This window comes from Pipra filicauda, unplaced genomic scaffold (assembly GCF_003945595.2).
Source record: "Pipra filicauda isolate LSUMZ 115617 unplaced genomic scaffold, ASM394559v2 scaffold2_size9829703_pilon, whole genome shotgun sequence".
NCBI lineage: Eukaryota > Metazoa > Chordata > Aves > Passeriformes > Pipridae > Pipra > Pipra filicauda.
In genome coordinates, this window is record NW_024104421.1 from 4,305,182 (window position 1) to 4,332,833 (window position 27,652).

Below are 27,652 nucleotides of genomic sequence, written 5' to 3' on the forward strand. Positions count from 1 at the left end.
CATTATTTGATGGAACTGTTTCCAATTACATATTCTCTGAACTCCTTAATTCACAAACTCTTTTTTTTCTAAGGGGAATAGTGCTTCTGAAAAGCCTTGTTAAAGCTGTGTATAGAGGGAGAGAATTTCTTAACTGCCTCAGCTAGTGCTTCAGCGCAACGTGTGAATGCCAAGAGTCCTCTGATAAAGTTCACACAATTATTGGAAACTAATGGCAATTTCATTGCACTGCTGTGTAAGAGCCCCTGTGAAGTGCACACCAAAGCCTCTGTCAGGCCATAGAACTGGGATCATAGAGCAAGAGATGTGGAATCCACTGGAATGGTCACAGGCACCTTGAGAGCACGTTTGGAGTTGGTGGTGTTGCCCGATTGTGTCAAAGGGACGCTCTGTGGGTGACCTGTGGGGCTGGGCACTGCTGAGGGCCACGTGCAGAAAGGAAATGCATGAGAGACTTCCCTTAGAAAAATTAATTAGCAAAGAGATGGAGGGGTGAGGTGAACTTCCACATGTATGTACAGCTCCATGTTAAACTGTTTCAGGAAAACTAACAGTGGGCACCTGGAATGGATAAGATACAAGAGGTTGAAAGGATGTTCTTCACTCAACAGTTCAGTGTCATAGCCTTACATTTTCCTTCATGATCCTTAAAATGGAAAAGACAATTATTTAGGGCCTTCCCTATCACCCACTTCTCCATAACCCAGAGCTGAACTCTTAAACCTCTGAAGGCATGTCTGTAACTAGATTGACTCCTCAGCCTTTAGAAGCTAAATCACAGCTGAGGCCAGGAGGTACTAATGAGATATTAGCAAGCAGAGGAGTGATGGTGTTTTGAATCTCTACAGAGTTGGGGTTTTTCTCCTTTATATAGTACCCCAAATTTCATAGTCTCTATGCAGACATGTAAGATGCAGGCTATCTTAGTCCAGCTCAGTAGGCTGGTCTTTTCATGTGCTAAGTGCTCTGAACAAAATTCTGTGAATGCCTAGGAACACACAGGTTCCTTAATTGTGGGCTGCTGAGGTGTTATGATTGGAGGGAGGAGTTTGTGTGTATGTAAGTCTGTGCCTTTCTTTCTTTTCTTTTTTTCCTGGGAGATTCTAAACTCAAAGCATTTGTCGTATTTTTCCACATCATTTCTCAGCCTACAAGTATTTTCTAATCCTTCTTCTCTTCAGTGGACAGCTTGGCTTGCTTTCCGGGGTCATTGAGTTTGATTTATCACACTTTATTTCTACAATAATTAAGACTTGTGTAATAGTCTTGATTTCCTTTGCTCTCTTTCTGTGACATTTTCTAGTTCTGGCTTTTGTTCTTTTGGGCTTTTGCTAGAGGCTCCAAGTTTGTTGGAAAGTGTTTTGCTGCCTGCAATGCATACAGAATAAAAGTGCTGTGGATTTTTGTTACTAGATATCTACAGCATGGTTGCCCTTGTCTGCAAGGAACTAGAACCAGTGACTTTGTTACAGCTGGTACTGAGATCTCCAAGGGTCAGAGTGAAATTAGGAGATGCCAGTCCTTCATTCCCCTTCCTTTGCCTTTCTCCTGCTTCTAATGGCTCAGAAAGACTGTGGCAGCCTCCACATGCCAAAAAAGATCAAGGGAATGGCACTTACATTTATTGTTTGACCTCAGACAAAATAACAACCCTCTGTCTTTCTGGCTATGTGATATTTTTGACCAATAGGAGATTCACAGGAAGAAAAATCTTCAAAACAAAAAAAGGAAAGGAACAACGTGATGGAAGAATAAGAGGTGGACAGGGTGTGTTATAATGGGTTTTAAGCATCCTAATTCTGCCTTGGCAACTGATAAGATAGGGCTTTTACATCAATCCAAAGAATGTTCCAATGAAAGATAAATTGCTAATAATGAAAGGAAATGGAGGCTACAGACAGGAAGAAAGGAAAAAAGGGAATTGTACAACCTTACAGAATTGAAATTCAAATGCATCTGGAGGTTGGTCCTTAAAGATGAATCTGGAGGCTCCTGTAGTGATCGGCTCCATATGAAATACCAGGAGCTGTGAGGTAACTGTGAACCTCTGGGAACAAGCAATACTAGCACATTTGAGAATGGGAAACATGCCACAATGACCCATAGCTCTCCACAAAACAACAGTGCTGCATCTGAGAATGGACTGTTTGACATGCAGTAGCAGTACAGCATCTGACCCAGGAGCAGAAACTCTGGGTGACTAAATGCCATCTTGCAGGATGTGCTGAAGCTTTGTGACTTCGGATGGCACACGCCTCTGAAATGTAGTTGAGACCATTAGCTACTATCTCATCTTCTCCTTCCAGCTGTTTGTTGTTTTGCTTTGCTTTGCTTTGTTTAATTAATCCAGCCTTCTGGAGGAGAGGGCCATGCAGCAGTCACTTCAGTGTTTAACTTACTTCATAAAAACAACTGCTGTCAGGCAGCGTTGGGGCTGGAGTGATTACAAGAATCTTTACATAAATCTCTCTCCTGAAACTCATTTTTATTAACAAGTTCTTGTATCAATGTTCTCTTTATTATCTCTCCTTGGGAAGGCTTGCAGTCTGTCTCAAGACCCTCAGTCTGTTAAAGGAGGAGGCAAAACAGAGGCAACTTAGTAAGTACACTTGTATTACAGCAGACTTCACTGTTGCTCTCATGTGCCTCTATAAAGACTTTCCAGGCAAAATAAAGTGTTCTGCTTTTTGCCTCTTTAGCATTTATAAAGGATGCCTTCATACGACACTGTATTTTTAATTTCATACCTCCTTTCCTCTCACAGTTTTTATTGAAACTTACCTCTTTTTCTTCTGTGTCAGATCCTTACTGAAAGGAATCTGGGGCTTTTGGCCTCAACAGTGTGTGTCAGGAAAGAAGCAGGGGATCAGGGATAAAGGTAGGGTAACTCATATTCCATTTTGTGAGGGTCTTGATGACGACCATGATTTTCTTTGAGTTTTTTCTTTATTTAAATACTGGAGTGTGGTAGGAAAGAAGTGTGTTGGCTTCATGTGACTTTCCCATTTTTGATTCTGCAATATCCTTTACTGAATTAAACAAAAAGGAGGAAATAGGGTGAGAAAGACTTCATACTCCCAGAGTTTAGAAAATAAAGGTCTGTTGGGGCTCAAAACAACCAGCAAAAAGAAAAAAAGGTTTGGAGAAGCATCTTTGTCTCTCTTGTGATAAAACCAGGATGGGCATGAACTCTGAGATATGCAGCAGTGCACAGAACAGCTGCTGTGGCATTGGGACCCATGCCACGTCCATTACTACAGCCAATTGTTCTCCCACAGACAACAGGCACTACTGACTACAGTGCTACCCTCCTCATTTGCTTATTCAAGATATTTTTTTAGTTAGGATTGCAGTTTGTACTTCTACCATGGCTGAAATAGCTTTTGCTATTAACTGCTCAACCCAGCTACTAAAAGTTTAAATAAATATGCATCTGTTGCCTGCAGGTCCACTAGAATACCAAGGGCCTCTGCTCTCTCCTCACTTATGCCTCTTCATGGCTGTAGACTTCCAGTGGATTGGCTCCATTGCCTTTGATGGTTGCTCTCCATTTGTGTCAAGGTAACCAGAACAGGAATGTTACACTAAGTGTCTAGAAGACACTGGGAACAGACAAAATATGTGAGCAATTTTCTTCTTTAGATCTATAGTTCATTCTGTGAAAAATCTTTTTCAGAGACTGGTTTGAATGCTGTTTGGGAGATGGCTTGATCTATCTTTTCTTGAAAACCTATTCTTATGTAATTAATAATTAAAACAACAACATCAAAAGACTGATCGAGAAAATTGGTTTAGATTCTTCATAGTCAAATCCCCAAACAGTCACACACACTCACAGAGAAGTCCTGCACATGGAAATTCAGCAAGCCTTTCTACCCAGGAGATTTTCAGCTATCTATGGAATTGTTATGCTCTCTCTACCACTATAATTACAGCTCAGTGAGCGACGTGGGGCATCACAAGTTCTCAGGGGTGCACAGTGTGTGTGCAACATGCAGCTACACAAATGGGTGCAAGCATTCCCTCTCGTGTGCCAGCATTGTGCCACTGAAACAGCATTCCTGTCTCGCAAAGCAGGCCAGAAATATCCTCAGTGGATGGATTTGCTATTATTAACTAGCATACCTATTAGCAAATGAGGCAATTTCTGGCTTGGTGCTAGTGGAAATCATAAGGCTGTAAGGACAAAGAACAGCCTGAACTGTTCAGTGGAAAGGAGTCCCTGAGAAATGGAACTTTATAAAGGACAAGGGAAAGGGAAAGGTCAGTAGGAAGTAATCAACCAATGTTTGCACTCATCATCGTGATGGGCAGGATAGAATTGAGATGTCACTTTTCCAGATTCCTATCAAGTTCTCTTTTATCTACGTTCATAAATATGAAGCTAAAGAGCTTTTCCTGCTACATTTGAGGAACCTCTTTTTTTTTACTTCATAATTTATATGAATATCAGTGCTTTGGGAAGTGAAAGATTAATGACAACTGTCTGGTGCCAAGCAGAGCACAGGCAGGCTTCCTTTGTGTAGCTCTGCAGTTTCTTCTCACCTGCAGCACCTGCATGAGCACCTGTGCTGCTGCCAGTACACCCAAAACCTGCTAGCCCAGACCTATGCATCCACATAGCTCTGCTGCTGACGCAGAAAGATGTTTATGTTATTGCTCGTTATTCCAGTGTGGATTGTCCATGCAGCTCTGCTGATGCATTAGAATCCTGTCTTACTCTTTCTCATGCTAGTCCAGTCTTTCTCCTTCACCTATCTCGCCACATGCAGCATCTGCTAGTCCTTTGCACAGCGCTCTGACTGAGTTCTGCAGGATCACTTCCTCCAGTTCTCCATGTCCCTTCCTTAAAATGCAGACCTCTCACATTCGTCTCAGTTCTGCCCAGTAACTCCAACCTCACAAATGCAGTTCTGGATTTGCGCAGCAGCTCTGCTGAGCAAACTCGCATTTGTCACCTGCAGAAATACCCACATAAAGGGTAGACAAACATCACTAAGCTCACTCTAGTTTATCTTAATCCAAACACATGGGAGCCTACTGGGACTGGGACAAGAGCCACTCTACAGTCACACTGCCATGAGAGATCCCCCCAGCTAGCAGAGGGTAGTGGTAGTAGACAAAATCTACTATTTCAGTTTAAATAGGAGCATCCCCAGTTGTGGAGTTAGTATCAATAAATACATCTCTAAAGTCTGTGTCAAAACAAAGCTGTGGCTGCTGCTGATCTTATTGCACCTGCCACACTACCTGCTACAACAGCTCAGAAATGGAGCGGCAAAAAAGGTTGATGTGTCTCTTAGCTCCACGGACTGTGGCGTGAGGATTGATACTGAGGAAGGCTATGCTTGATTTTAGTATCATATGTAACTGTGGCTCTTTGTTTTCAGTGTAGAGCAGGAACTGGGCAATAAGCAGATAGCTTTTTGCTTGCCTACTGAGCACTTCCACCAAGTGTTTTTTATACACTTTCAAAAATTTCCCAGATTTTAGTTCCTCTTGTTTAGAAGGCTCTACTTAGTTCCTTCCTTCTTAAAGCATGACTTCTTTTTTGCTTACTCAGAGCTTCTTCTAAGCTATCTCTGGGGCATTCTTAGCCCCATGTTCAGAATGTGCTCACTCTTTGAAGCAGAAAACACAGGTCAAAAGAGCTGACTTTTTTTCTGCAGTCATCACTGCACCACTAAACAAAACAATTAAATTTGAAGTTCCTTTAAAAAACTATTGCCAAATATTCCCTTCTGTCATTCCTTATTGATGATTTTGTTAATTCAGTGGGTTTCTGAAACCCGTGTAAGTCACCAGCCATAAAAACTGGATGTATGTGACATAAAGCACATCTCACTTAAACAGTTCACCCAGACAGCTGTGTGCCTATATATAATGTTTTTATACCTTTGAATCCCTCATTCCTTCAGACTTCACTTCTCTACTAGAGATGTATATCTAGAGGGAAAGGAAGACATTCTCATGGAGATGCAGGTGTGTCATTCACATGCTACTTCATCCTACCTATTCACTGTTCAGTACACGCAGGCATGCCATGCTCCTTGTCCTCCCAACAGCTTTCTGGGAATCCAGTAGCAGAAAGCTTCCTCACAGCCTTGTTCTCAGCAGTGCTGCATTCACATGCAGCCATTGAGGTGTAGCTCTCACCTACGCTGCTCTCACAGCAGAGCTGTAGAATGGAGGGTTTGGGGGAAAGAGAAGTTAAAATTGCAAGTGAGAAAGAAGAACAAGAGTGAACTAAGCAAGGACAAACAGGAGGTGCTGTCTGGAAAGAGCCAGTGAAGTTTGAAGAGGAGCTCCAAGCTCTTTTTCTGGAGGCCAGTTTAATTTTTGCTAGTATCTTTCCAAATGCCACTCTGCCATCAGGAACCACTCAGGTCCTCACTTTTCTTTGTTACTTTAGTGAAAGGCTTAGTAATAGAGAAATGTCGTGAAATAGGTCATATTTTAACTAATTTTTGTGACATATCTCCAACTAGTGCCATACTGGATCCCCAGGGAACAGTTACTAATTGTGCCTCTGGTTAGTGTTCACCTCAGGGAATTCAAAACAGCAGCAAATAACACCAGAATGGAGAAATAAAAAAATGGAGCTGGAAGATAAGAAGTGAGAGTGAGGTCCTGATACTCCAAGGTCCTAAGTCCTTTCAAATTGAGGAAATCAGTATACTCCTACAGTACAAGATGAGGGGGAAAACTAACCAACACAAACAGCTCCTTGCTGGTAAGAGAAAGAAATTCCAGAAACATCCAAGGCACACTCACATCCTGAAGGCATTCCTTGTTCCAGATCTCCCTTGCTAAATCTGTCGTTAACAAATGCAGCCTAGGTCTATACTGAATGCACCCCTTGACTGTGGTACAAGTTCTGTAGGAACTCCCAGAGTGTTCCCCCTCTCAAACGTGCACCAGAGTGTGTCAAAGAGTACTTGGGTCTGTAAACCACAGGGGCCTGCCTCAATACGAAATAAAAACCAGCCAGGATGGCAAATCCATATCAAACTGATGTCCCCAGGTAACAGCTAATCAGGATAAGCTAATGAAACTTGTTACTATCAAGCCCTGTACCACAACCAGGAAGGACGGGGGAATACAAATGCTCTTCTCATTACTGGAAATTAAAATGCAGCCCAGAATCCAATTAAGCCACACATATCTGTCATGCAAGAGCTCTCCTTAGGTGAGGCAGGAAAGATCTGAGAGAGCAAGACTTTGAAACTGCCTGCATGACTTGGTGATTGCATGTACTGCTGTGATTGTGTCAGGGGAGGAGGGGATGGAGGCTGCAGCCCCCACTATGGCTCTGTATTTAACAGAAGAGCAGGGGGAAGGGATATATAGCTGTGGGAAGAAGAAACTGGGTCTTGTTAGGCAGTGTTTTTTGAAGCAGGTACTCTGTCAACTTATTCACATGCACTTCTGTATGTGATAATTACTTTCCACTTCCCTACGTTGCACGCAGTGCCTGCCTCTGTAGGAGGCTTTTCCTTTGGCTCCCACGAGAGGAGTATTTCTGGTGTCTTCCATGTGCTTCCCGAGCTTTTTCCCATCAAAGCAGACTGAAACAGCAGACTATAGACTCTTAGCCTACCTTCTCTCACTACCCCTCACCATTCTGTGCAACTCACAGCTGGTTCATTGCTGCAAGAAGCAAAACGCCTCCAGCATGCGTACGTGGCTTCTTGCACTGTTTTACACTGACACATTTTCTTGCTGGTCTAGCTGCTTTTGCAAACCTTGCTGGGCTTGAATGCAATACACTTTCACAGCCTTGCCAGCCTAAAACCATATGTCTCAATTCCTCCCCAAATTCAATATTCCATTGTATCTCCAGCCTCCACTGCTCATTCTTTCTAGTATACGTAACAGATACCAATCATGAAAAGCTGTTAAGGATTTTTGGCCAAGTTATAGATCTTTAATTGGCCAAAACTTTTTCTGATATCAAGCTGTCCAGGGAGTGAATCAGATTGCAGGATTTAGAGCTATGTTATGTATGCTATAGAAGTGACCTCATAACATTTAACACTTCTTGTCCTGTTTGTCTCCTCCTTTCAAGGCACTGCATCCTACTTGACAGATCAGAGCCCTGGGACACAGGTTTTACTCTCAGCTTTCACTAGTTGGGTGAACTCAAGCAAAACATTTTCCATGTCTTCATTCTCTCCTGTCAAATGAGAACTACCTTTGTAAGAACTGCTAAAGAGTAATGTAGAAAATATTATTATTATTATTATTATTGTTGCCTACATTCCCATTGTATTTCTATCATTCATCCTGCAGCAAGATCTTGCCATAGTTAAAGGTGTACTAGAGCTTACATACTTGCTACTTCCTGCACTTTTAGATATTGCTAGGGACATCCAATAGCAATATTTCCCCTGGGAATAAGTGCATTACTTCCTAAAGCACTTAAAAATGTAACATTAATGTGTATATGTGTTCAACTCTTAAATACAGGTGTTTCTGGTGTTAGATCTGAGAGCTGGCCATAGCAGACTGCAATGAAGCCTTGTAAAAACTGCAGCAAAAGAATGGCTCTGATTCCTTATATTTTATATTATCACTTGTGCTTGAAGCAGCAGGATGTAAATCGCTTAGTGAGGATTTGCCAGCATCTCAAACCTGTGTCACACAAAAGAAAACAACTTCCCAAGAAGAAGACAAGGAACAATGAGGCCTGTTGTCAATTAGGCAAAACCAGTGAGAGGAATGTGAGGACACATTTACTCCAGGATGTGAACAGAGATAACACCTTTGCTTTCTGTATGTATATCAGGTGGTCTGTATGTATGTCACAGGTGGTCAAGTTTCCCAACAATTAATCTGAAAAACAGAGGTGTTAATAGCGGGCAGAGATATCCTGAAAATTATGCTACCTGTGGACATACTCCGCTGTCCTCTGCTGGCACTCGAGGTATTTCTTGGAGATCTCCCAAACACTGCCCAGCCAGGTTAAACTGCATTGCTTTATGAGAATAGATAAACCTCCCACCCCACAGTGATGAGAACTAGTCACATATGCTCTGGGCATACAGTAGTGGGCTCCTTCCTTAAGCCCAGGAGTTGCCTACTGGGCTTCAGCCAGTCAGTATCTGTTAAGGATACTGTTCAGTGTGTGCTGTTTATTATCAATTTCTCCTAAGTAAGAGGCTTCATAAAAATAGAACATAAACCCCTGTCATTCTTTCCCTCCCTCAGCTACACCAAAGAATCATTACAGTCGCACATGTAAATGAACCACGCATTCAAAAACTTCACAGCCACTGCAGGATAAGGATATGGAGCTCCTGGCCCTCCTGCATTCTACAGTTTCCACTGGCCCTCTCCCCTTCTCCTTGTAACTTCTCCCCACTGCTGTCCACTCTTCCACTACCTTGCACCTCCCTGCACAGACAACCTTTGCTGAACCCCAAATTATGGCATATCCTCTCTTACGGCTGTAGCAGGAGCTTCAGAGAGCATGCAGAGGTGCACATTGCTGGGATGTACTCCTGAGGCAACACTCCAGCCATACTTTCAGGCTTGGGATTTGAAGAGTAGGTTAATATAGACTTAAAACCAGCCTGAGGGCTGCCCTTAGCAGAGAATAGAAACACACTATAGATGCTTCTCATCCTCTTCTGCCCCTCTTCCCATTACCAGTGCTTTCTTTCTTCTGCCTACATGTAAAATAACTTGCTGAAAGCAAATGGAGTTTGGCAGAAGTCTGATCCCTATCTCAAAAACTAGTAGAATCTTTCCTCCACTTTTGGGAGGCCAGATACCTTTAAATATCTGAGACTCAGACTCTTTGCCAACACTTTTTATCCACCAAGGATACAATCTGGTATTCCCTATCTACTTGGCTGTGTAAAAGCCATGGTAAATGAGGTGATAAAGGTGGCATAATAGCTCCAGTCAGAGCATGTCTAGTGAAGAAAATATTTCTGTATTCAGCTTGACAAAGATGAGAAACTCACTCTTTTCTCAGCAGAAACAAGGGACCAGCAGTGGATGTTGCTGCGGCTTAACATGGAGATCAGTAATTTCCCAAATGAATAATAAAGAATTCTTGGGGGAAGCATTACAGCAGTTGGCTGTGCCATCCCAAATGACTGTCACGGCAAGTATGCACAGAATCTAACAGGCTAATAGGCTAATAGCTAACTCTAACTACCTCCAGTGGTGGGACAGAAGTCAGTTCAAGAAGATCTGTAACATCAGATGTTATCTCATGTCTCTCAAATTTGAAGCCACCTGATTAAGTGAGCCACTCAGATTTACAGTTATGTGGGAACAAAATCTGGCTCTCAGACCTACCTCGATTGTGAAGCAGTGCAAATTACTGATCAGAGCTGTGCAGTCTGTCTGCTTCAGGAGTTTGACTGGATATAGATTTATTAGCACAAAACATTATAGAAGAAAATTACTTGAAGAGAGGTCTTTGGCACGGGAACCAGCAAACGCTCAGAGCGAAGGCAGGAGATTCCTCAGATTCCTAGTTCACATGAAGGTTAGTTGTCCAGTGAGCATGGATATCAGCATGGGTTCTCAGGACAAATCCAGACACTCAGTTACTATGGTGAAGGGGGCCATGCGAGTACCTAGGCAGACACAGGCAATTTACTGGTGTCCTACTGGGAATGGATTTGCAAATTAAAAACAGCAAATTAAAGACAAGGACATTTGTGAGAATTCTGAACTGACTGCAGAGCTGAAACTTCTCCTGGAACTGCCCAAAAGAAGCAGAAACAGTATGATTCACAGAGGGGAAAAAGCAAGGAAAGATATGTCAAAGTTTGGTTCCATGACTGAAGTAAAAATAAAGGTAATAATCTCTATAAATCTGGAGACATACCGTCTCCTTTCAAAAATGCTGTCACTTATAAATTCTGTGAAGAACCTTAGGGCCAAAATCATATTGATTCAGGAGGCAGATCCAGGGATGCTCCATTGAGGCAGGGTCCATCCAGGCACTGCAACACTAAGATTCTGGATGCTGAGACAGGGGCAACAGTATCAGAGCAGCTCTCACACTGGAGCAGGATAGGGGGAAGCACTTCAGAGGACTGGCTGGAAATCAGCATCATAGAGACAAATAGACTGGCAGCAAGGTCCTGTATTTTAATAGAAAGGTTAGAATTTGAAGAAACATCCAAACTACAGCAAAACCTGAAGAAAATCCCAAGCCTCCTCAAGATCTATAGTAATTTCAGTGTCAATTTTCTGCTACTCTTGAGAATGACATAGAGGTTTCAGTGTGTTTTAGGAAATAAAAACTAAGCTCTCTAGCAGTAACTGCCTTAGCAGCAGCCCAGGCTCATGCAAATGCTGGCAGGTGGATTGAGATGATCCACCAACTTCATATGCAAAGCCAGGAGGAGCAACAGACTCCATTTGCCAGTGGTAAGCGTCCACCTGTGTGTCACTGGAATTTCTACAGTAATTAACCAATTCTTTATAACTTTAATATTCCAAGACTTTTAAGAGACTATTACAAACAGAACACCTGTTCCAAGAAAGGGTCACAGATTTAGACTGGACTGTTGAGGCATTCTGATGTACCGGTGCATTAATTCAGAAAACTATCTAGGACTTTGTCTTTATTGCCTGGGTTCCTAAGCAAAATGTGTTCTTTGTGACCATATAATATTTTCCTTTTTTCCTTCTATGCATCTGTGTCTCTTTCTTTCTCTATGTGTATGTGTGTCTGTGTTGGTTCCTACTCTGTAACTGCAGATCCCATGGAGAGTTTCAACCAAGTTTAACTGAGTTACAGTGATTTCAGAGATACTAACCTCTGACTGAAGTTCCATGGAAACAGCTGGTAGAGTGTAACAGAGAGAACTTTGTAGGTTCTCCAATGAGAAAAAGGCTGCTGAGTTAACTGAAACCATTTCTCCACAGAGAAGTCTCCATGGTAGAGATGGATGTTATAAAAGCCTTGACACCAGGAGAAGCTTAGATCAGAACTCACATCTTGCATCAGATGTAACTGTGACACAAATCTTCTGGAAGCCAAGCTTCATTAGTTCTGCAGATCACAGATCCCCTTGTTTTCAGCTAGAAGAGGGCAGGAAGGACAAGGTTTTCCATTTCTTATTTCTTACTCAAAATCACTTGAATTTCATCAAAATGTCCCCTCTTAGATGCAACTAATCATGAAAAATATTGATCCCCTTCTATCGCCCTCAGAAAGTGCAACTTCAGATCACATGAACATAATGGCTGATCAGTGAGCATAATCTTAGCAAAAACAATAAAAATAATACAATAATACCTGTGTGAGAAGCAGACTGTGCATGCACAGCACAGAGAAAAGGAAAAAAACATTATCAAACAGAGCAAATGTATCTTTATAACCCTGCAGCAACAAAACTCCTACCACCTTATATTAAAATACCATAAGAAAACATTACAAACATATTACACAAGGAATCAGAATGTTGCTTAATGGTTTTCTCATTGCTCGCTGTTATCTCTATGAATTGCTATCCATTGCTATCATCAACACTCATTTACATCAGTGGATGGATGTGTATCTGCGTGTGAGGACAGATCTACAAAATCTGGTACAGATCCTCAGGTGATGTAAATTGTCATGGCTGTACTGACGTCAGTAAAGATGCACTGATTTCCTCCAGCAGATGATTTGCTTGTCTGTATGTAAAAAGCACAGAAACTGGGTGCTGCTTCAACTTGGCTCTGAGACACTTACTGTAGACAAAAGCTCATGCAAATATATTCTCTTTTCTGTGTGCAAATATACATATTGCCTTGCTGTACTCACTGGAAGCAAGGACAGGAGCTTTAGGCTGCTTCCTATGCTGGAATTTAGAAAAAGGATCGTTCCTGGTCTACCTTGCCCACTCCTGTCTGTAACAATAGATCTCCAACTGCTTTGCTACAGATCTTAAAATACACAGAGATGAAAAGGTCTGTCCAGCATCACAAGTCTGTTAAAAATAAATTTAGGAGGAATTAAAGCCTTATCTTAGGACTTTTAGTTCAATGCTCTAACTGAGATCCTAAACAGAGCCATTGGGCAGAACAAATCCAGTAGTCAAGACTCTCATTTTCTCACCTAGGGCTTAACTAAATGAAATTACAAAATCCAGAATACAAGAATATACAGTATATAAGAATAATACTAGGTTTTTTTCAAGATACACTTCTTTGAAGGAAAAAAGGTTTATATTATTTTTCAAAAACTATGAAAAGAAAGGGAAAATGGTCACATTTCAGGCTCTGCCTTCATAAATGACTCTTCTCTTTTTTCCCTTTTGTTCTTACATGGTTCAATAGAATGTGGACCAAGTAACAAGCACAGGCTACAGGTAATTTTATAACAAATGAAATATTTTCCATCTGTTAAACAGAGAATTATTTCTGGCTTTCCATAATGTTTTCCTAAGGGACAAACAACAAAAGGTTTCATAACCGAGAATGGAAAAAAGAGAAATAAACCACGGCTGACCTAGGAAAGAAAGAAGAAAATAAGCAACCTAACATGGCATTTATAAGGAAAATAACAGGAAAGCAGAAGATGAATTAACCCGTCATACAGAAAGACTACAGTGTAGAGACAGTAGCTGTTTTTTACTGTTTCAACGTGCATTCCAAGGCAGAAGAAAAAAAAGATAAAACTGAGAAATTTCTACAGTCTAATATATAGGTTTGTCTAGAGCTATTTTTGCTTGCAGAAATAATTTTATTATGTGAACTTTTTTTTTTTTTTTATGAGTAGGTAGACACCACAATTAATAGAATACCCAACTTCTAGCTGACAGGATCTGGTCTGGAACTAAGGACTAGACGAGTATCCCAAGGCGAGATTTCTCTGACTCTGACTAAAAGTGCAAATAATTTCCAGTATGGCATAGGTGGGAATGTGTACAGTCTACCTCATGTAAGTAGCCACCTTCTGCACCCATAAGTTGTATGAACCATGCCTAGACTGTATATTCCTGTGCACAGCATTTAATGAAGGACACGGAAGTAGCAGTCGCTTGCTGCAATCTCAGAACAACGGGCTTCTTTTCCCACTGCTTGTGCTCCAAAGAATGGGACAGCCAGCCCAGGAGTCACCTGGCACTGAAGCCCTGGCAGGAATTCTCAAGGGCATTATTAACACCTACCCATTTGGGACATTTTCCTATAAATACCTCTTCCAAACAGCCATGTGAGAATTCTTTCGCACGCTAACAGTGTTGCCATGTGAGTCCATTGCTCCTAAAGTCTTCTTACAGAGCCTTACCTTGGATCTGCCTGGGAAGTGACACCAAATGGGTCAATACAGAGCATATGGAAGCAAGGTACCCTTGCCACCACAGAAGAGCAGCCTGGTTGCAACAGAACATATAGCTGAGTGACATAAAAATGTCACCATTTTTCATTAAAAGAAGTAAAAATAATGCATTTGCATCCCTTCTTATTTAAGCATTTTAAAATTCACCTTTTTTGCTGTTACTTTCAGCCCTTGGCTTCCCTTGTTAAATGTTTGCTATGAGTCTTCGTTATTCCGAGTACTGCTCTAATGGGTTCAGGACACAGAAACACAGGAGGTGTCTGTCCAAAGCACTACCAGGCATCGTTTCACACAGATTCCTTCCCTGTTCTTACTTCCTGATGCTCCCATCCTGTCAGTGAGATTTCCCACACTAGTGATTTCAGCCTTGACACTTTGTTGCTTTGGCTGGGACTTTATACAGCATCATACAGAAGTACTATCCCTGTGGTTGGAAGTCCTCAAGCCGCCCTTACTCAGCAATTTTATACCTAGAACTCATCCTGAACCCTTGCTAAGCCGAGCCCTTTTCCTTCTCTCACTTCATCTGTTATTCTTTAACTATTGTTGTGAATAAATATCTCCATATTTCTCTGCCTGGGATTTTGCAGGCCCTGATGTAAATAAGATGCAGGTGTGTTCGTGTTATAAAGTATGTCTTAGCTGATTACAACGTGAATGGAACCAGCATGGACATACCTTTAAGTGGGATATAGTCACAGAGAGTCTACTTTCTGTTTTCCTCTCATTATGCTCTTTATTTCAAAATCATCTAAGCAGGACTTTAACATCTGAGTAGCTATGCCAAAGCAGACCTCTGTCATTTGAAACCCGCTTACGGCACTCGACTCCAATAACTTCTGCTGCTGAGACAGTACATTGCTAGCAGGGATTTGCAGAACCCAGGGCAGCACCAATGCAACTATTTCTGGTGTGTGAACGCTCAGGGGAGTTAAACCCTGAAATATGCTGGAGGAAATCTGAAAAAATGAAAGCAGAGGGCAAAAGTAGCATTCCTTGTGCGCTCGTAGTGAAAGGAATAGATATCTGGGGTACATGAGCCATTCAGAGCTGTTCTGGTCTTTTTTTTTTTTTAATTGTTGGAGGGGTTTTTGTGCTGGTGCAATGCGCAATTATAGCAAAATATGTTAATGGAAAACATAATATTTACAGTTATTGTTAGTATCCATTGAAATCAGTGGGATTTTTTCTAATGCCTTTACCCTGGAGATAATCCATAGAATAGAACATCAATGCATAGTTAAAAAGAAAAATTATGGTAAACAGCACCTTTGCATATGCAATATCTTCATTTTAAAGTTACATAATTGAGTTTTTGAAATTAAAAAAAAAAAATAAGCAAACAGTCTCAGACCACAACGGCAACTAAGTGACTTTTACATTGTCTTTTAAAACTTGTCTCTTTACTATGGTAAAAAATTCTGTCCTAGACCAATATGAAATAAAATAAAACAGTTTTCAACCCAATGCAAATCCAAAATGAGCTTTAAGACCTCTGGGAAAACGTGATTTTAGCAAAATTCTTCCAAGAGCTCTAAGAATTTGTTTCGCATGAGGGGATACCTTGCAGAGCAAACACGGGCTGATAATTTAAAGGCAGTACTTGGATTCATTATGTCATGCCAGACAAATACTGTTTCTATGTCTTATTTTCACTGTTGGTGACACGGTTTAAAGAGGACTTTAATGCCACTTTAATACAGAATGTTTGTAAATTGCACCCATGTCTTTTGATGAAGGGAACTATAATGGATTATTACCTATTATTCTAATTGTATTTATCGGAGCGAGTTTTCCCACTAATGCCTGGGCTCAGAACCTGAAGTCCCTCCATACACAGAGCTCCTACTGAGAGTTTCACCGATAAAAACCAGCAGGATTTGGGTCATTTAGATGTAATCTGCTAAATTCAACCCTGTGGCATTTCCCTGATACTCAGTGAAGGGTACTGGGGATTGGCAAAGAAGGTGGTATTCTGATAAAGAAGGGAAGGAAAATTTACACTCACAGGATTTGCCGACACTTCAGGATGGTCCCTTAAGACAAGAGGCTGCCTAGTAAGGGTGATCTGAGCTATGCTAATTTGGCAACCTGTATTTTTGAAGCAAAACATTCCATGACGAATGACCTTATTTTTTTGTTTTTAAAGCTGTGAGGTGCTTATGCAATAGCTTCCTAAGGTAGAAAGAGACAGATGCCGTGGAATAATAATCAGCCTAATTCTTGCTGAAAATCTCTGCAAGAATCTTCTGACTTTTTCTCTGCTCCTTTCATAGGCAAGCTCAGTACTACGTTTCTCACACAAAGACATGCAGCAACAATTAGAGGCCTCTGCATAACTCAGGAATTCTTCCATTTTTAGAGATGGGCTCGGGTTTGTCCCCTTTTAAAATGTAGGGGTTTTTTTCTTAAGGCTTTAAAGAAAGAAAAGTTGTCAGTTTAAAAAGAAAAAAAAAAAAGAAAAAAAAAAAAGAAGACTGAAGTTTTCTTTAAAATAAGAGAGATGCTTCAGTTGGTTTTCCTTACGAATCCCTTGTGGAAGACTGCCCCAGCCGACATGAATGAGTCACATGTGTCCAAAAGCTCAGGTCTTCATTTCTTTCCAGAGCTTGAGGTGAGCTGGGCTGCAAAAAACCCTCAAACTTGACTCAAAATGAGTAAAATCCCTGGGCTGTGTCTGAGGTGAGAAGGGGCAGCGCAAGTACACTTAAATGTGCTGCCTCAACCTCCCGTTTTGTGAGAGGCAGAGGAAATTCCATTACTGGCACTGCCTGGGTGCTGCTTTAACCCCTGCTTTCAGCCACTGCTTCCCGACATGCTAAAATATCCTTTCTGTTCTGTTTAGAGTGGCCATTTTCTGTAGTGAACAGTCAGTCCTGTACTCTTGGTTAAGTGAAAAAAAAAAATAGATAATGTTGAATTTCAGGGTTTATAACAGAGGGAAAGGCATGTTTAGATGAGGGGAGGAAGGAAGAGAGTGCAGGCACCTGGTCTGTGCAGGTATTAACATATATGTCCCCTGCTGTCAAACAAAAGCAAAAATACAACTCTCAGGTCGGCCAGCTGAATCATAAGGCATATTGGGCATCCTGTCAATAGGTGGTGAAAGACTCCTCACCCTCCATCCAAGTTGCCTGTAAGTTAGATTCTGCAGTCTCTTTGATTTTCTTCTAACAGACAAAAGAGAGGATGAAACCCAGCATATACAATCAATGGGGGGGGGGGGAAAGAACCTGCTGGAGTGAGAAATGTTTGGCCTCTCTCACATTTCCTTTTCTATACAAAGATTTTGGTTTGCCTAAGCTATAGAAGGAAACACAAGTAGTCTATTTTAATCTTCCTGAGCGAAGAACGCTGCAGGGATTGCTCTGTTATCCCCAGCAGCAGCCCTGACTTTCCACAAAAAGGCTCCATCCATCCCTCTATCTATCTGTCTATCTATCTGAAATATAAAGATTATCATATGATATACCAGCAATCAGCTGTGTTCTTAATGCACTTCTCTTTGTGCATTTTGGTATGAAGTAAAAAATTTACAGTTCTTCCCCCAGTCAAACCCTACTGCAAAAAGAGCTCAGATAAGAAGGAAGTATTTAGGCTTATGCACAGAAATTGATTCTTCAGCCTGTGTAATGACGTATGTTAAAAACTCTGCTCAGAAGCAAGGAAAGCCCTTGCTGAGACGATGTTTCTAACAGAGCCCTCACTGCAGGGAGTCACTCTTGAAAAAACAATGAGGTTGATTATGCATTTTTATATGGGTTTCTTACTGGTTTGACTTCAGGGACTTAAAGCATGGTATTGTGGATTTACACCAATCTTCATGAGTTCAGCATCTGGCCCTACTTCTTTTTTTAAACTCCAGCTCTTGCATGATGAATAGGAGCCAGATCCTGTAAATGCTTACTACCTTTATTAATACTTGAGTAGCCCACTCACTTCCTTTAAGTTGTGATTGCAAAATTGAGTCTTACAGTGCAGTATTTTAGAAGTAGGGATCTGCCTTTTGGGATTCAAGCATGCCTTGACTGTATTTATTCCTTTAATGGTGTTTCTTTCGATAGTAGTATCTTCACTGATTTTCATAAAATCAAGATAGATGCTTAGCTGTTATGAAGTGGTGTAACTCCACTTACACCAGCCGAAAATCCAGCTTCACGTTGTAGCTCTGCTTGTGTGTTCAAAACAAACATAAGAGAGAAGGGTCCCTTTTATTTAAATTGTCAAAGAGACAAGGAAGACGTTTTGGGCTATACAGTGTGCTGTGTACTTCATTTGTTTGGACATTACTATAACCAAAACAATAGAGATCATTCTACAAAAGACATTTCTATCTAGTTTTACTACTTATATCAGATTTTTTCTTACATAAAAGAAGCCACAGCAGAAACTATGCTCCTTCTCCTAACTTCCCTAACCCTGGCTTTCAACCAGAAAGCATTCCCCTGCTTTCAAAGTGCCTAAACAAAGGAAATTACAATACTGACTGCAGTTGCAATTACCAGCTGGTGAACTGATGGTATATACTGAATACATAATCCAACAGAATGTTGCTCTTCAGTAGTAGCCTCTTCCACCACCTATAGTGCTGGAATGCTCATCCTTGTTTACTATACATGCATGCACACAGATCATTACCAGTATTCAGTACTATTAGTCAAGCTTACTTCACTGAAGAGCAAAGACCAACAAAAAAATACTTTGTCCTTTTGAAGAGCTGGATCGGTGTCAGGTGCCACTCACAGAAAAACTAAAATAAAATAAAATTAAATTGAAAAAAAAAAGACAACCCACACACATTTAGGGCAGTAAGTACCCTAAATGTCAAAGCTGTGTACAGTATCTGTATCTCTATGAACATACACACATCACGTGCAATACAATGCACCCCTTACATCAGCGCGGGCAGGAAAACCCCAGTTCACTCCAGGGATGACGGGTTTTTCTGACAGATACCAGCGACTTAAGGCAAAGAGAAGCGACCACAACGCCGCTGCTCTTTGCGAGGCTTCTCCCTGCCTGGGCTAAACCGCACTCACTCCTCGTCGATACAGGACTCGTTCATTTCTGACAGACAACGAAGGCACGATGCCGCGTGTGAGCACCGCGGGCGAGTAGCCCGAGGGGCTTCCCACGGGCCACGGACACTTGTCCACGGAAAAGAGCGCGGCGAACCGGGAGGCTGATGCCTCTTGGAAGCAGCATCCTGGCTCCTCGTTGCACTCTGCCTGCTCTCCCCGAGAACGCATCGAGGGAGGGATTCCCCCACCCACCCACACACTGCCTCTCTCCCCGTGCGAGGCTGCAGGGGGGTATAACCCAGTTCCCTCTTGGAGCCGGGCCCGGAACGGCTCCCGCTGCCCCCGCCGCCCCTGCCCGCCCCCTTCCCCCTTCGCACTCACTCCGCTCTCCGGCTCAGGACGCCTTTGCCGATGGCCTGGGGGGTCTTGTGCTGGAGCAGCGCGGCGCAGCAGCCCTTCTCCCGGCCGTCCTTGTCCGAGGGGTGCTGGTGTGGCTGCGGCGGGGGATGCTGGTGCCCGGCCGCCCGCCCGGGCCCCGCCGGCGCCGCTTTGCCCGCGGGCGGCGGCGGCTGAGCCGGGAGCTGTTGGTGGTGCTGAAGCGGGTCGGGCTGGCCCGGCGGCGGCGGGGGCTGCTCGGGCGGGGGGCCCTGGGGCGGCTCGGCGGGGGCCGCCGGAGGCTCGGCGGGGGCCGGCGGCGGCTGCTGCTGCTGCTGCCCGCGGAGGCTGCGGTTCTCGGTGCTCAGCTCGTCCAGCCGCCGCTCCAGCTCGTCGATGCGCTGGCGCTGGGTGTGGATGAGGCTCTGCTGGTTCTGCACGATGGCGGTGAGCTCCTTCAGGTAGAGCACGGCGCGCACCGGGTTCTCCAGCAGGCTCTCCATGCCCCGGCCGCCGGCGCGGGCCCCGCCGCCCGCCCGCCCGCCCGCCGGCGCTCCGGCGAGAGCGGCGCGGGACGCGGGCACGCGCCTCGCCTCTCGCCGCCCCGGGTGCGCGCACGGGCACGCGCGTCCCGCGCCGCCGGCGGCCGCGCGCGCTCCCGCGGGAGGGGAAGGGGCGGGGGCGGAGGGGAGGGGAGGGGCCCCCGCGCGGGCCCGCCCCGGAGCGCGCCGCGCACGCGCGGGAGGGGCCGCGGCAGCGGGGGGAAGCCCACGGTGTTGCGGGGGTCTCGTCGGTCCCGGGGGTCCTGTCCCGGTGCTCCCCCTGGGAAGCCGCCCCGTCGTCGCCCTCCGCCCGCCCGGCCGCGTCTGCGTGGGTGGTGGTGCCGCCGCCTCGCCGGTGCCGGGGGGAGCCCCCTGAGGAGCCCCTCGCGGCCCCCACAGCGCCCGGTTCGCTCTCCTCCCCGAGTGGCGTCTCTGGGTGTTACTGGGCTTTCCTTATCCAGGGTGACTTAGTCGTTTCTTTTTGGGGTGTTTTTTTCAAAGTGACTTGAATAATGGTGCTAGTTTTGGCTGCCCCGTTGATAACGGCCCTATTTTTAGCTTACCTGGTTAGAAACGCGGTTGGAAAAGCCCTCTGAGTTCATCAAGTCCAACCTTTGCCTGAACAGCACCGTGCCCGCTAAACCATAGCACTGAGTGCCATGTCGGCTTGTATTTGTGCCTCCCACGCTTCCCTGAGCAGCCTGTCCCAAGCTTGCCCACTCTTTCAGTGAAGAAACTTTTCCTAATAGCCAGCCTAAAGCTCCCCTGGCACAGCTTGAGGCCATTTCCCCTTACCCTGTCGCTGGTTGCCTGGGCAAAGAGACTGATCGTCACCCTGCTACAACCTCCTGTCAGGTAGTTGTAGAGAGCAATTGGGTGTCCCCTGAACCTCCTTTTCTCCAGGCTAAACAACCCCAGCTCCCTCAGTCACTCCTCATCAGACTTTAGCTCCAGAACCTCCACAGGCTTCATTACCCTTCCCTGAACTCAGCAATGTCCTTCTTGTAGTGGGCAGGTGAATGGAAGGTTAAATCTGAACTCAACAGAAGGAGTTTCTGAGGAAAATGGATGTTAAAGAAACCCCCCGCTTCCTTGCAAGTTTGTTGCTCCTTGGAGTCTTTAGTGTCCTTTAGATTCTTAGGAGGAAAGCTAAAGGCTTATTGTGGAGCTTTTCTGGGGCATGTAGGGACTGTGGGTTGTGCTAGCAGAGAACTGACAGGCAGGGCCTTTTCTGTTAGACTCTCTGCAGGCTTTTTTCATTTGTTATTGCCCTTCCTTATTCACAGCCAGAAGAGTTTGCAAACTTGCAACTTGGAGTCTGAGAAACTGTCTGTGTGCTTTCTATTACATTCATCAATAAATAACCTGACTAAGGGTAATAAACTTACTTTCAGGAACTCCTGTTTAGGTCCGTGAACAATTTTGATGATTTCCATAATGGGTAAAAAGGCAGTAGCCTTTCCAATCACTGTGGGTGCTGAAGATCCAGAAGGCGTAATGAGCAGTCAGGTTTTAGACAAGCATGTCAGTAGACTTGACTGATCATACAAAAAAGTGGAAGGCCACAGAACAAAAAGCAACTGGGTTTAAGTGATTTTGGGCGTAGAGCTCATTTTGCCTTTTCAGATCAGCAAAACCTGCACTGTAGCAAGGATTTCCTGAAGTTGGGAAACAAGCAGTGTAAAAGAGAATCTCTGTTTCAGATGAGATGAAAGGTGTATTTCCAGTCTTTTCTGTTCACAGATAGCCCTGGAAATGTAAACTGATGCAAACAGGATCACCAGGATTAGAAGCTGTTCACAGACTCCTCCTAAAACAGAACTGCTATTCACAGTTCTCTAAGCAAGCACTTAGAGATGGCTTTGGGGGATCATGAAATGTTGCCATATGGCCCTTGTGTGTTGGGGGAAGATCCCAGAGTGAACTCTAGGGAGTATGAGCATTCAAATCCCACACACTTATGATTTTATTGGAAAAGTTTAGGGGAAACCTTCCTCCCTCTCATTGCCTAGCATGTCATTAATGTTTTGTGACAGGAGATTGAGCAGGAACTGGCACTGTTTAACAATAGGAGACATGGTTATAGGGGAATGTGAAAAAAGGCACATGCAGAAAGACAGGGGATGTGAAAACACCTAATCTGTATTTGGAGAAGAGTGGAAGTGATCATTTGGGAAACTGTGCTGGCATGCTGTCTCCTTTCAAAGACGCTACTGAACAGCATCATTTCAGTCTTGCCTCACAGGAACAGAGTCCAGGGACAGCAGTGGAAGTAACGTGCTCTTGGCATTAATACATTCTGGGAAACAAAGAGGGGTGGCTATATGTACACTCACATATGTATGTACACGCACACACACGCACATAGAGCTACCTTGTCCTTGTTAGGAGAGACTTCGGGCACAGATTGCTTATCTGGCAGAACAGAGGAGGCTGCTTTCGCTCTTGAGGCAAGTCCTGTGCAGAGGTCTGTGTTTGCAGTGGACATCATATTTCTTTGCAGCTCAGCTGAATATAAGAGATGAAGAGATAAGGGTCATAGACATCATACTGGCCAATCCAGGTTGAAGTCAGCCAGGTCGTGGCACGTGTTCTTAAGGAAATATTAACTAAAACTAAAAAATAATCCTGATTTGGATGACTGGGGACGGGGCAAAACTGCTTGGAATTCTTGCGTCATGGTGCTTCAATGCCTATCAGAAGATGTGACTTTTACTGCGAAGAGTGGACCTTATGTATTCAATCACTGTTTCTGCACCTTTAATTTGCTTGACCAGCCTCATTAGCCTAATTTGTACTAATAATCTTTGTCATAAATTAAACAGAGACCTACAGCTGTGTATTGGTAAGCTAAGAACAAGCAGGAGAATCAGAAAGAAACCTCTTTTCTGTGCAGGTGTGGTGACTGGTGGACAAAAATGGTAAGACCAGTCCTGACCTTCCAGGTTTTGACAGAGAGCATATGCCAAAGGAAAATGCAGCAGAGTGCTTTTGTGCCTAACATGAGGGACTATGTGGGGACCTCCTTACAAAACTTCAGGAGTTAATAGAGTTGCATAATCCTCTGTAATAAGAAAATTCAGTGAAGACGGGGTATTGAGGACGAATCTGCCAGGATATCAAAAGAAACTGAATGTCTTCTTTTTCTTGGTAACCAAGAATTCTGCATAGCTGGAAAACGCCTCCTCTTTTATCCAGCCATCACTGTGCCCCTTTGATTATGCTGCCACAATACCTAGCATACATCATTTGCAAGGCTCTGCATATTAGTGAAGTACTGTTCTGTAGAAGGTGAATTGTAGGGCTGTAGCCATCACAAAAAGGGAAATATGGACACAGAGTGGTTAAATGATATATCCAAGGCCAAATCCAGCAGGAAGCTGGAGGGGAAGGATGCAAGGTGAGGGGAGGAGAGGGATGGGGCACTTGATGACACCACGAACGCACACAGCATGACAGATCTCTGATTTCAAACATCTTTGGCATTTAGCCCAATCTTCAGGTCATTAAATGCTGCTGCTTTGCTCTTTAGGAGTGATGTTATCTGGAGGGAAACAATGGTGAAGATAAGGAAAACCTGAATTCTGTTAAAATTATTTTTGCCATAGATAATTTGATGGTAATGTATTTTTCAAAGTCCTGATTCTTTTCAGTCCATTCCAGAAAAAATAATAATGAATAATAATGGATTAATTATGTTCTTATAGAATAAAGTGCTTCCCTTATCCACTTAGCAAGGTGCTTGGGCATTGCACAGACAATTACAAATAAAGTGCATCAGTAGTAATTAAAATAAGCATGCATTATAAAACCAAAACAAAATGCAAATGAGTCAAGCCCCAGGATTTAATGGAAAGGTCTAATACTACATGATTTAATTTTTTATTTATTTAGCTATTTAATTCAGTCAGAGTAGAGTGAATCCACAAATAAGGGTATACTAATAAGCATACATGATAGGGAAAGTAGTAACAGCTTTAGGTGTTTCATCTGCAGAAAAAAAAATTCACTGCAGTGTTCTTGTAACATTTTCTGAGAGGTCCCAATCCCACTTTAATTTGCAACAGCTCACTGAAACTTGATGCAAACAAATCATTCCAGCCTTTCCACAGGTAGAGACTTCACGTGGTTTTCCATTTGAAATTCTCTTTGAGGCATTCCCTTCCTCTCCATTACACTCTAATTCCTCCTGGACAGGAGGTCATCACAGCAAATCCAGGCAATCTTCTCATTTCTTGCATTTGACCCTGTTCTCCTCCCCCTTCCATGCCCCAGCCTTGCAAGGTAACAACTTACCCCTTGTAATTTAGCATCAAAAGTGCTACTGGTAGGAGATGCAGGGCATATAGCTTAGGTTTCCACTTATGATTTTGTGGCCTCATTATAAACTTATGAGCTTATGGTAAGTTTTTTTTATACTTCTATAAGACCTGTATTTCTCTTGTTTGGGTTTGTTTGGTTTTGGGGTTTTTTTGAGAAGGAGAATTTAGGAAGGTGTGTACAAGCACACCTTAGTACAACAAAGATTATTGGTGTTTAAGGTCAAGTCCTTGGTACTCAAAGAAAGGCACATTTAATGTTGGCCATCCCACCCTAATTAACCTAGTGTTTTCTCCTCTTCCTCCTATGTCTCAAAACCACGTGAGAAATTCGAGTGAAATTCCCACAGCCAGATCTATTCTCATCCAGTTATTAAGGAGTATGCCTAAGGAAGCATAACACATATCATATAAAACTCCACAGAATTAGGGTAAAAGACAGGAGGTAAGAGATGCAAGAATCATGGTTCTATGTTGCCGTCCTCCATTCTGATTTCTGGGGAAGACGAGGCCTTTTCAGCCCCACCTGGAAGTCAGCAGCTGCTTGAGTAGAGATTCTCAGAACTGCTTGCAAACAGCCTGCAGACCAAAAAAATTCTGCAGGAATTAGATGAATGATTTCAAAACAGAGGATAGAATCAAGACAATCACAATGTACTCATGCATAATTCATGGTGGAGGGGTAAAAAAAGTGCATCTCCCGAATGCTTCTTTCACTCAGCCTTCTTTCACTTGAGGCCTCATCCAAAACTATTCAGAGCAATGAGAGATGTTTCACCATCTCGAGCCTAAGCCAAGTCACTGTCTGCTTACACCTGTTAAACAGATGGATAAGATGAAGCTAACACGAGTGAAGCGTGTTGCCCACAATTACACAAGACACCACAATGGGTGAGCACTGAGTAAAGGTCCTATGGCACCTTCTTCCTCAGTTCAGCACCTAAAAGCCAAGTGTTATGGTCTGCAGCCCTGATATATGCAACAAGGTAAAATCTGTCTCTCATGCTGGGGCTTTTGAATTGTTAATTCATACTGATACCATAAAACCAGAAGCAACTGGAAAACACCTCGGTTCATAAATCAAACATAAAGAGCAAAACATAAGGACAAATACTTCAGTTTCTTTCAATTTTTGTTGTTTTTCTTTTCAGCTGAGTACAGCTGAGCTGCCATATAAATATTTAAAACAGCTGCTCATCAGGAAGAAGGTACAAAATCTGTATTGTAGCCTTAGCTGAGATGTGTGGTTCTGACACATTTTAAAGTCTTGACTGTATTTGAACTGTGCTATTGCAGCCTTGTGTTATTTACTGCAAATTAAAAGGAATCAAGATCCCTCTTCAGAATGCTCTTCCCCTTTTCACGTTGCTAAATGTTGCATTGCCTCCTGTCTTTTCCATGAAATTAAGCTTTGACCACTTAATTGATTAATTCTAGAGAGCAAAAGCTACATAGAGACATTTTCTTCAGAGTCAATCAGGTTTTTGTTTGAGCTGACAGTTGTTCAGTCTTTTGTAAATACTGCAGTTAAATGAAAAAAAAACCCTGAATATGAGCTTGTTTCTCCAAATATTATCTGACTGGCTCTTCTGAATTACATGGAGATTTTCAGATGGGACAAGTTTGTGTGATTTGACCTTGCATAAGATACACTGGAAAAAAATAAGAAGAAATGGAATAATGTTAAATCTAAACTCATACTCCTACTAGAAGCCTTTTCTGCAATGCCAGAAATCAAATACTGTCAAGAAAACTAAAAACATGCACGAACAGTATACATTTCAGCTCGGGATACAATACAGCACTTTTCTGATGAGCTGCTGTTTAAAATATTTATATGTCAGCTTAGCTGTGTTCCCTTGAAAAGAAAAAAAGACCATTGACAGAATAGGAAGCATTTGTCCTTACCACATCTCAGTTTTTTATGTTTGATATATAGAACAAGATATTTTCCCTTTGCTTCTAATTTTGTGCTATGAGTAAGTATAAATTAACAATTCAACAGTCCCAACACAAGCAAGAAAATTCACCTTGTTGCAGAATTCATTTTAAAGAAGTTTAAAGACTGCAGACCATAACACCTGGCTTTTAAGTGTAGGACTAAGGATGAAAGTACCAGAGGACTCCTCCTGCCTTCCCACAGTCCTCATCTGAAGCTGAGAGAGCACCTTCTGATTACAGACCCTCAGTGGTGTCCTGCTTCACCTTGACAGTGTGGCTTGTTTGGTCTCTGCTCCTGTTTCATAACAGGGGTAAGCAGATGCTGACTTCTCAGGGAAATTAAAGCCAGGACAAATCAATAAAGCATCTGGCCTGATGTGCTACATACTGTATAATCTCATGCAACTTGGAATATGAGTTTAAGAAAAATGTATCTCCAGAAGTGCCTCTGGTACCATTGGGAAGATAGGAAAAAGCAGAGAACTTGTCTCATTTCTTGATATTTTGTCATCGTAGTTAATCTGTGTCATGGTTGACAAGTTGGGATATTTTCCTTATATGAATTTATCCCTTTTACTTTCCAGACATGAGTGTTTATGGTGTTCTCCACCCAGGTAAAGAGCTCCTTAGTCCTAAAGCTTTTCTCTGCTTGAAGGTGACTGATCGGATCACCTGATGATAATATTTTTAGCAAGCTAAACAGACCAAACTTTTAAACAATGTAGTTTTCTAAAAGCTTCATTTTTTTTTTGGCTTTTGAGGTAATCTTTAAGACTTGCTGATACACAGCATGGTCCAACTAGAAGCAGGCCAAATATTTGCTGAAGAGGTCGCTGCTGAGATATGCTCCTCTCTCATGTTGCTCATTATTTATGGGGTCAGGCTTCTGCTCAGGTCAACCTTTGTCTTCAAATCTGCTTACAGACAGGATCCTTTCTGCTCAGACACAGTGACTTGTGAAAAATATTTCTGTGTTCTATTTTGGTGTCTGAAACAATTTCAAGGAGCAAATGAAGAGACAAAAAGGATCCTGCGACTCAAGACCAACAGAACTTGCTCCAGACTTTTCTTTGAGGGACACAGCAGAATTGTTTCACACAGCCACCACCATCAATGTCGCTGCAACTGACTCCACACAGTAGAATCTCTGTTTAC

General features: G+C 42.9%; 1 protein-coding gene across 4 annotated transcripts in view; it reads right to left on the reverse strand.

Moving 5' to 3' along the window:
• The window catches only part of IQSEC3 (IQ motif and Sec7 domain ArfGEF 3), a 101,719-nt gene extending 81,469 nt beyond the window's left edge, over positions 1–20,250 (reverse strand). For all 4 annotated transcript variants that reach the window (XM_027726627.2, XM_027726630.2, XM_027726629.2 and 1 more), the window contains exon 1: positions 19,702–20,250. In XM_027726627.2, the coding sequence (XP_027582428.1) occupies positions 19,702–20,198 (497 nt within the window). In that variant the 5' untranslated portion in view covers positions 20,199–20,250. The remainder of the gene's footprint in view (positions 1–19,701) is intronic.
• Between the last annotated feature and the right edge of the window lie 7,402 nt (positions 20,251–27,652).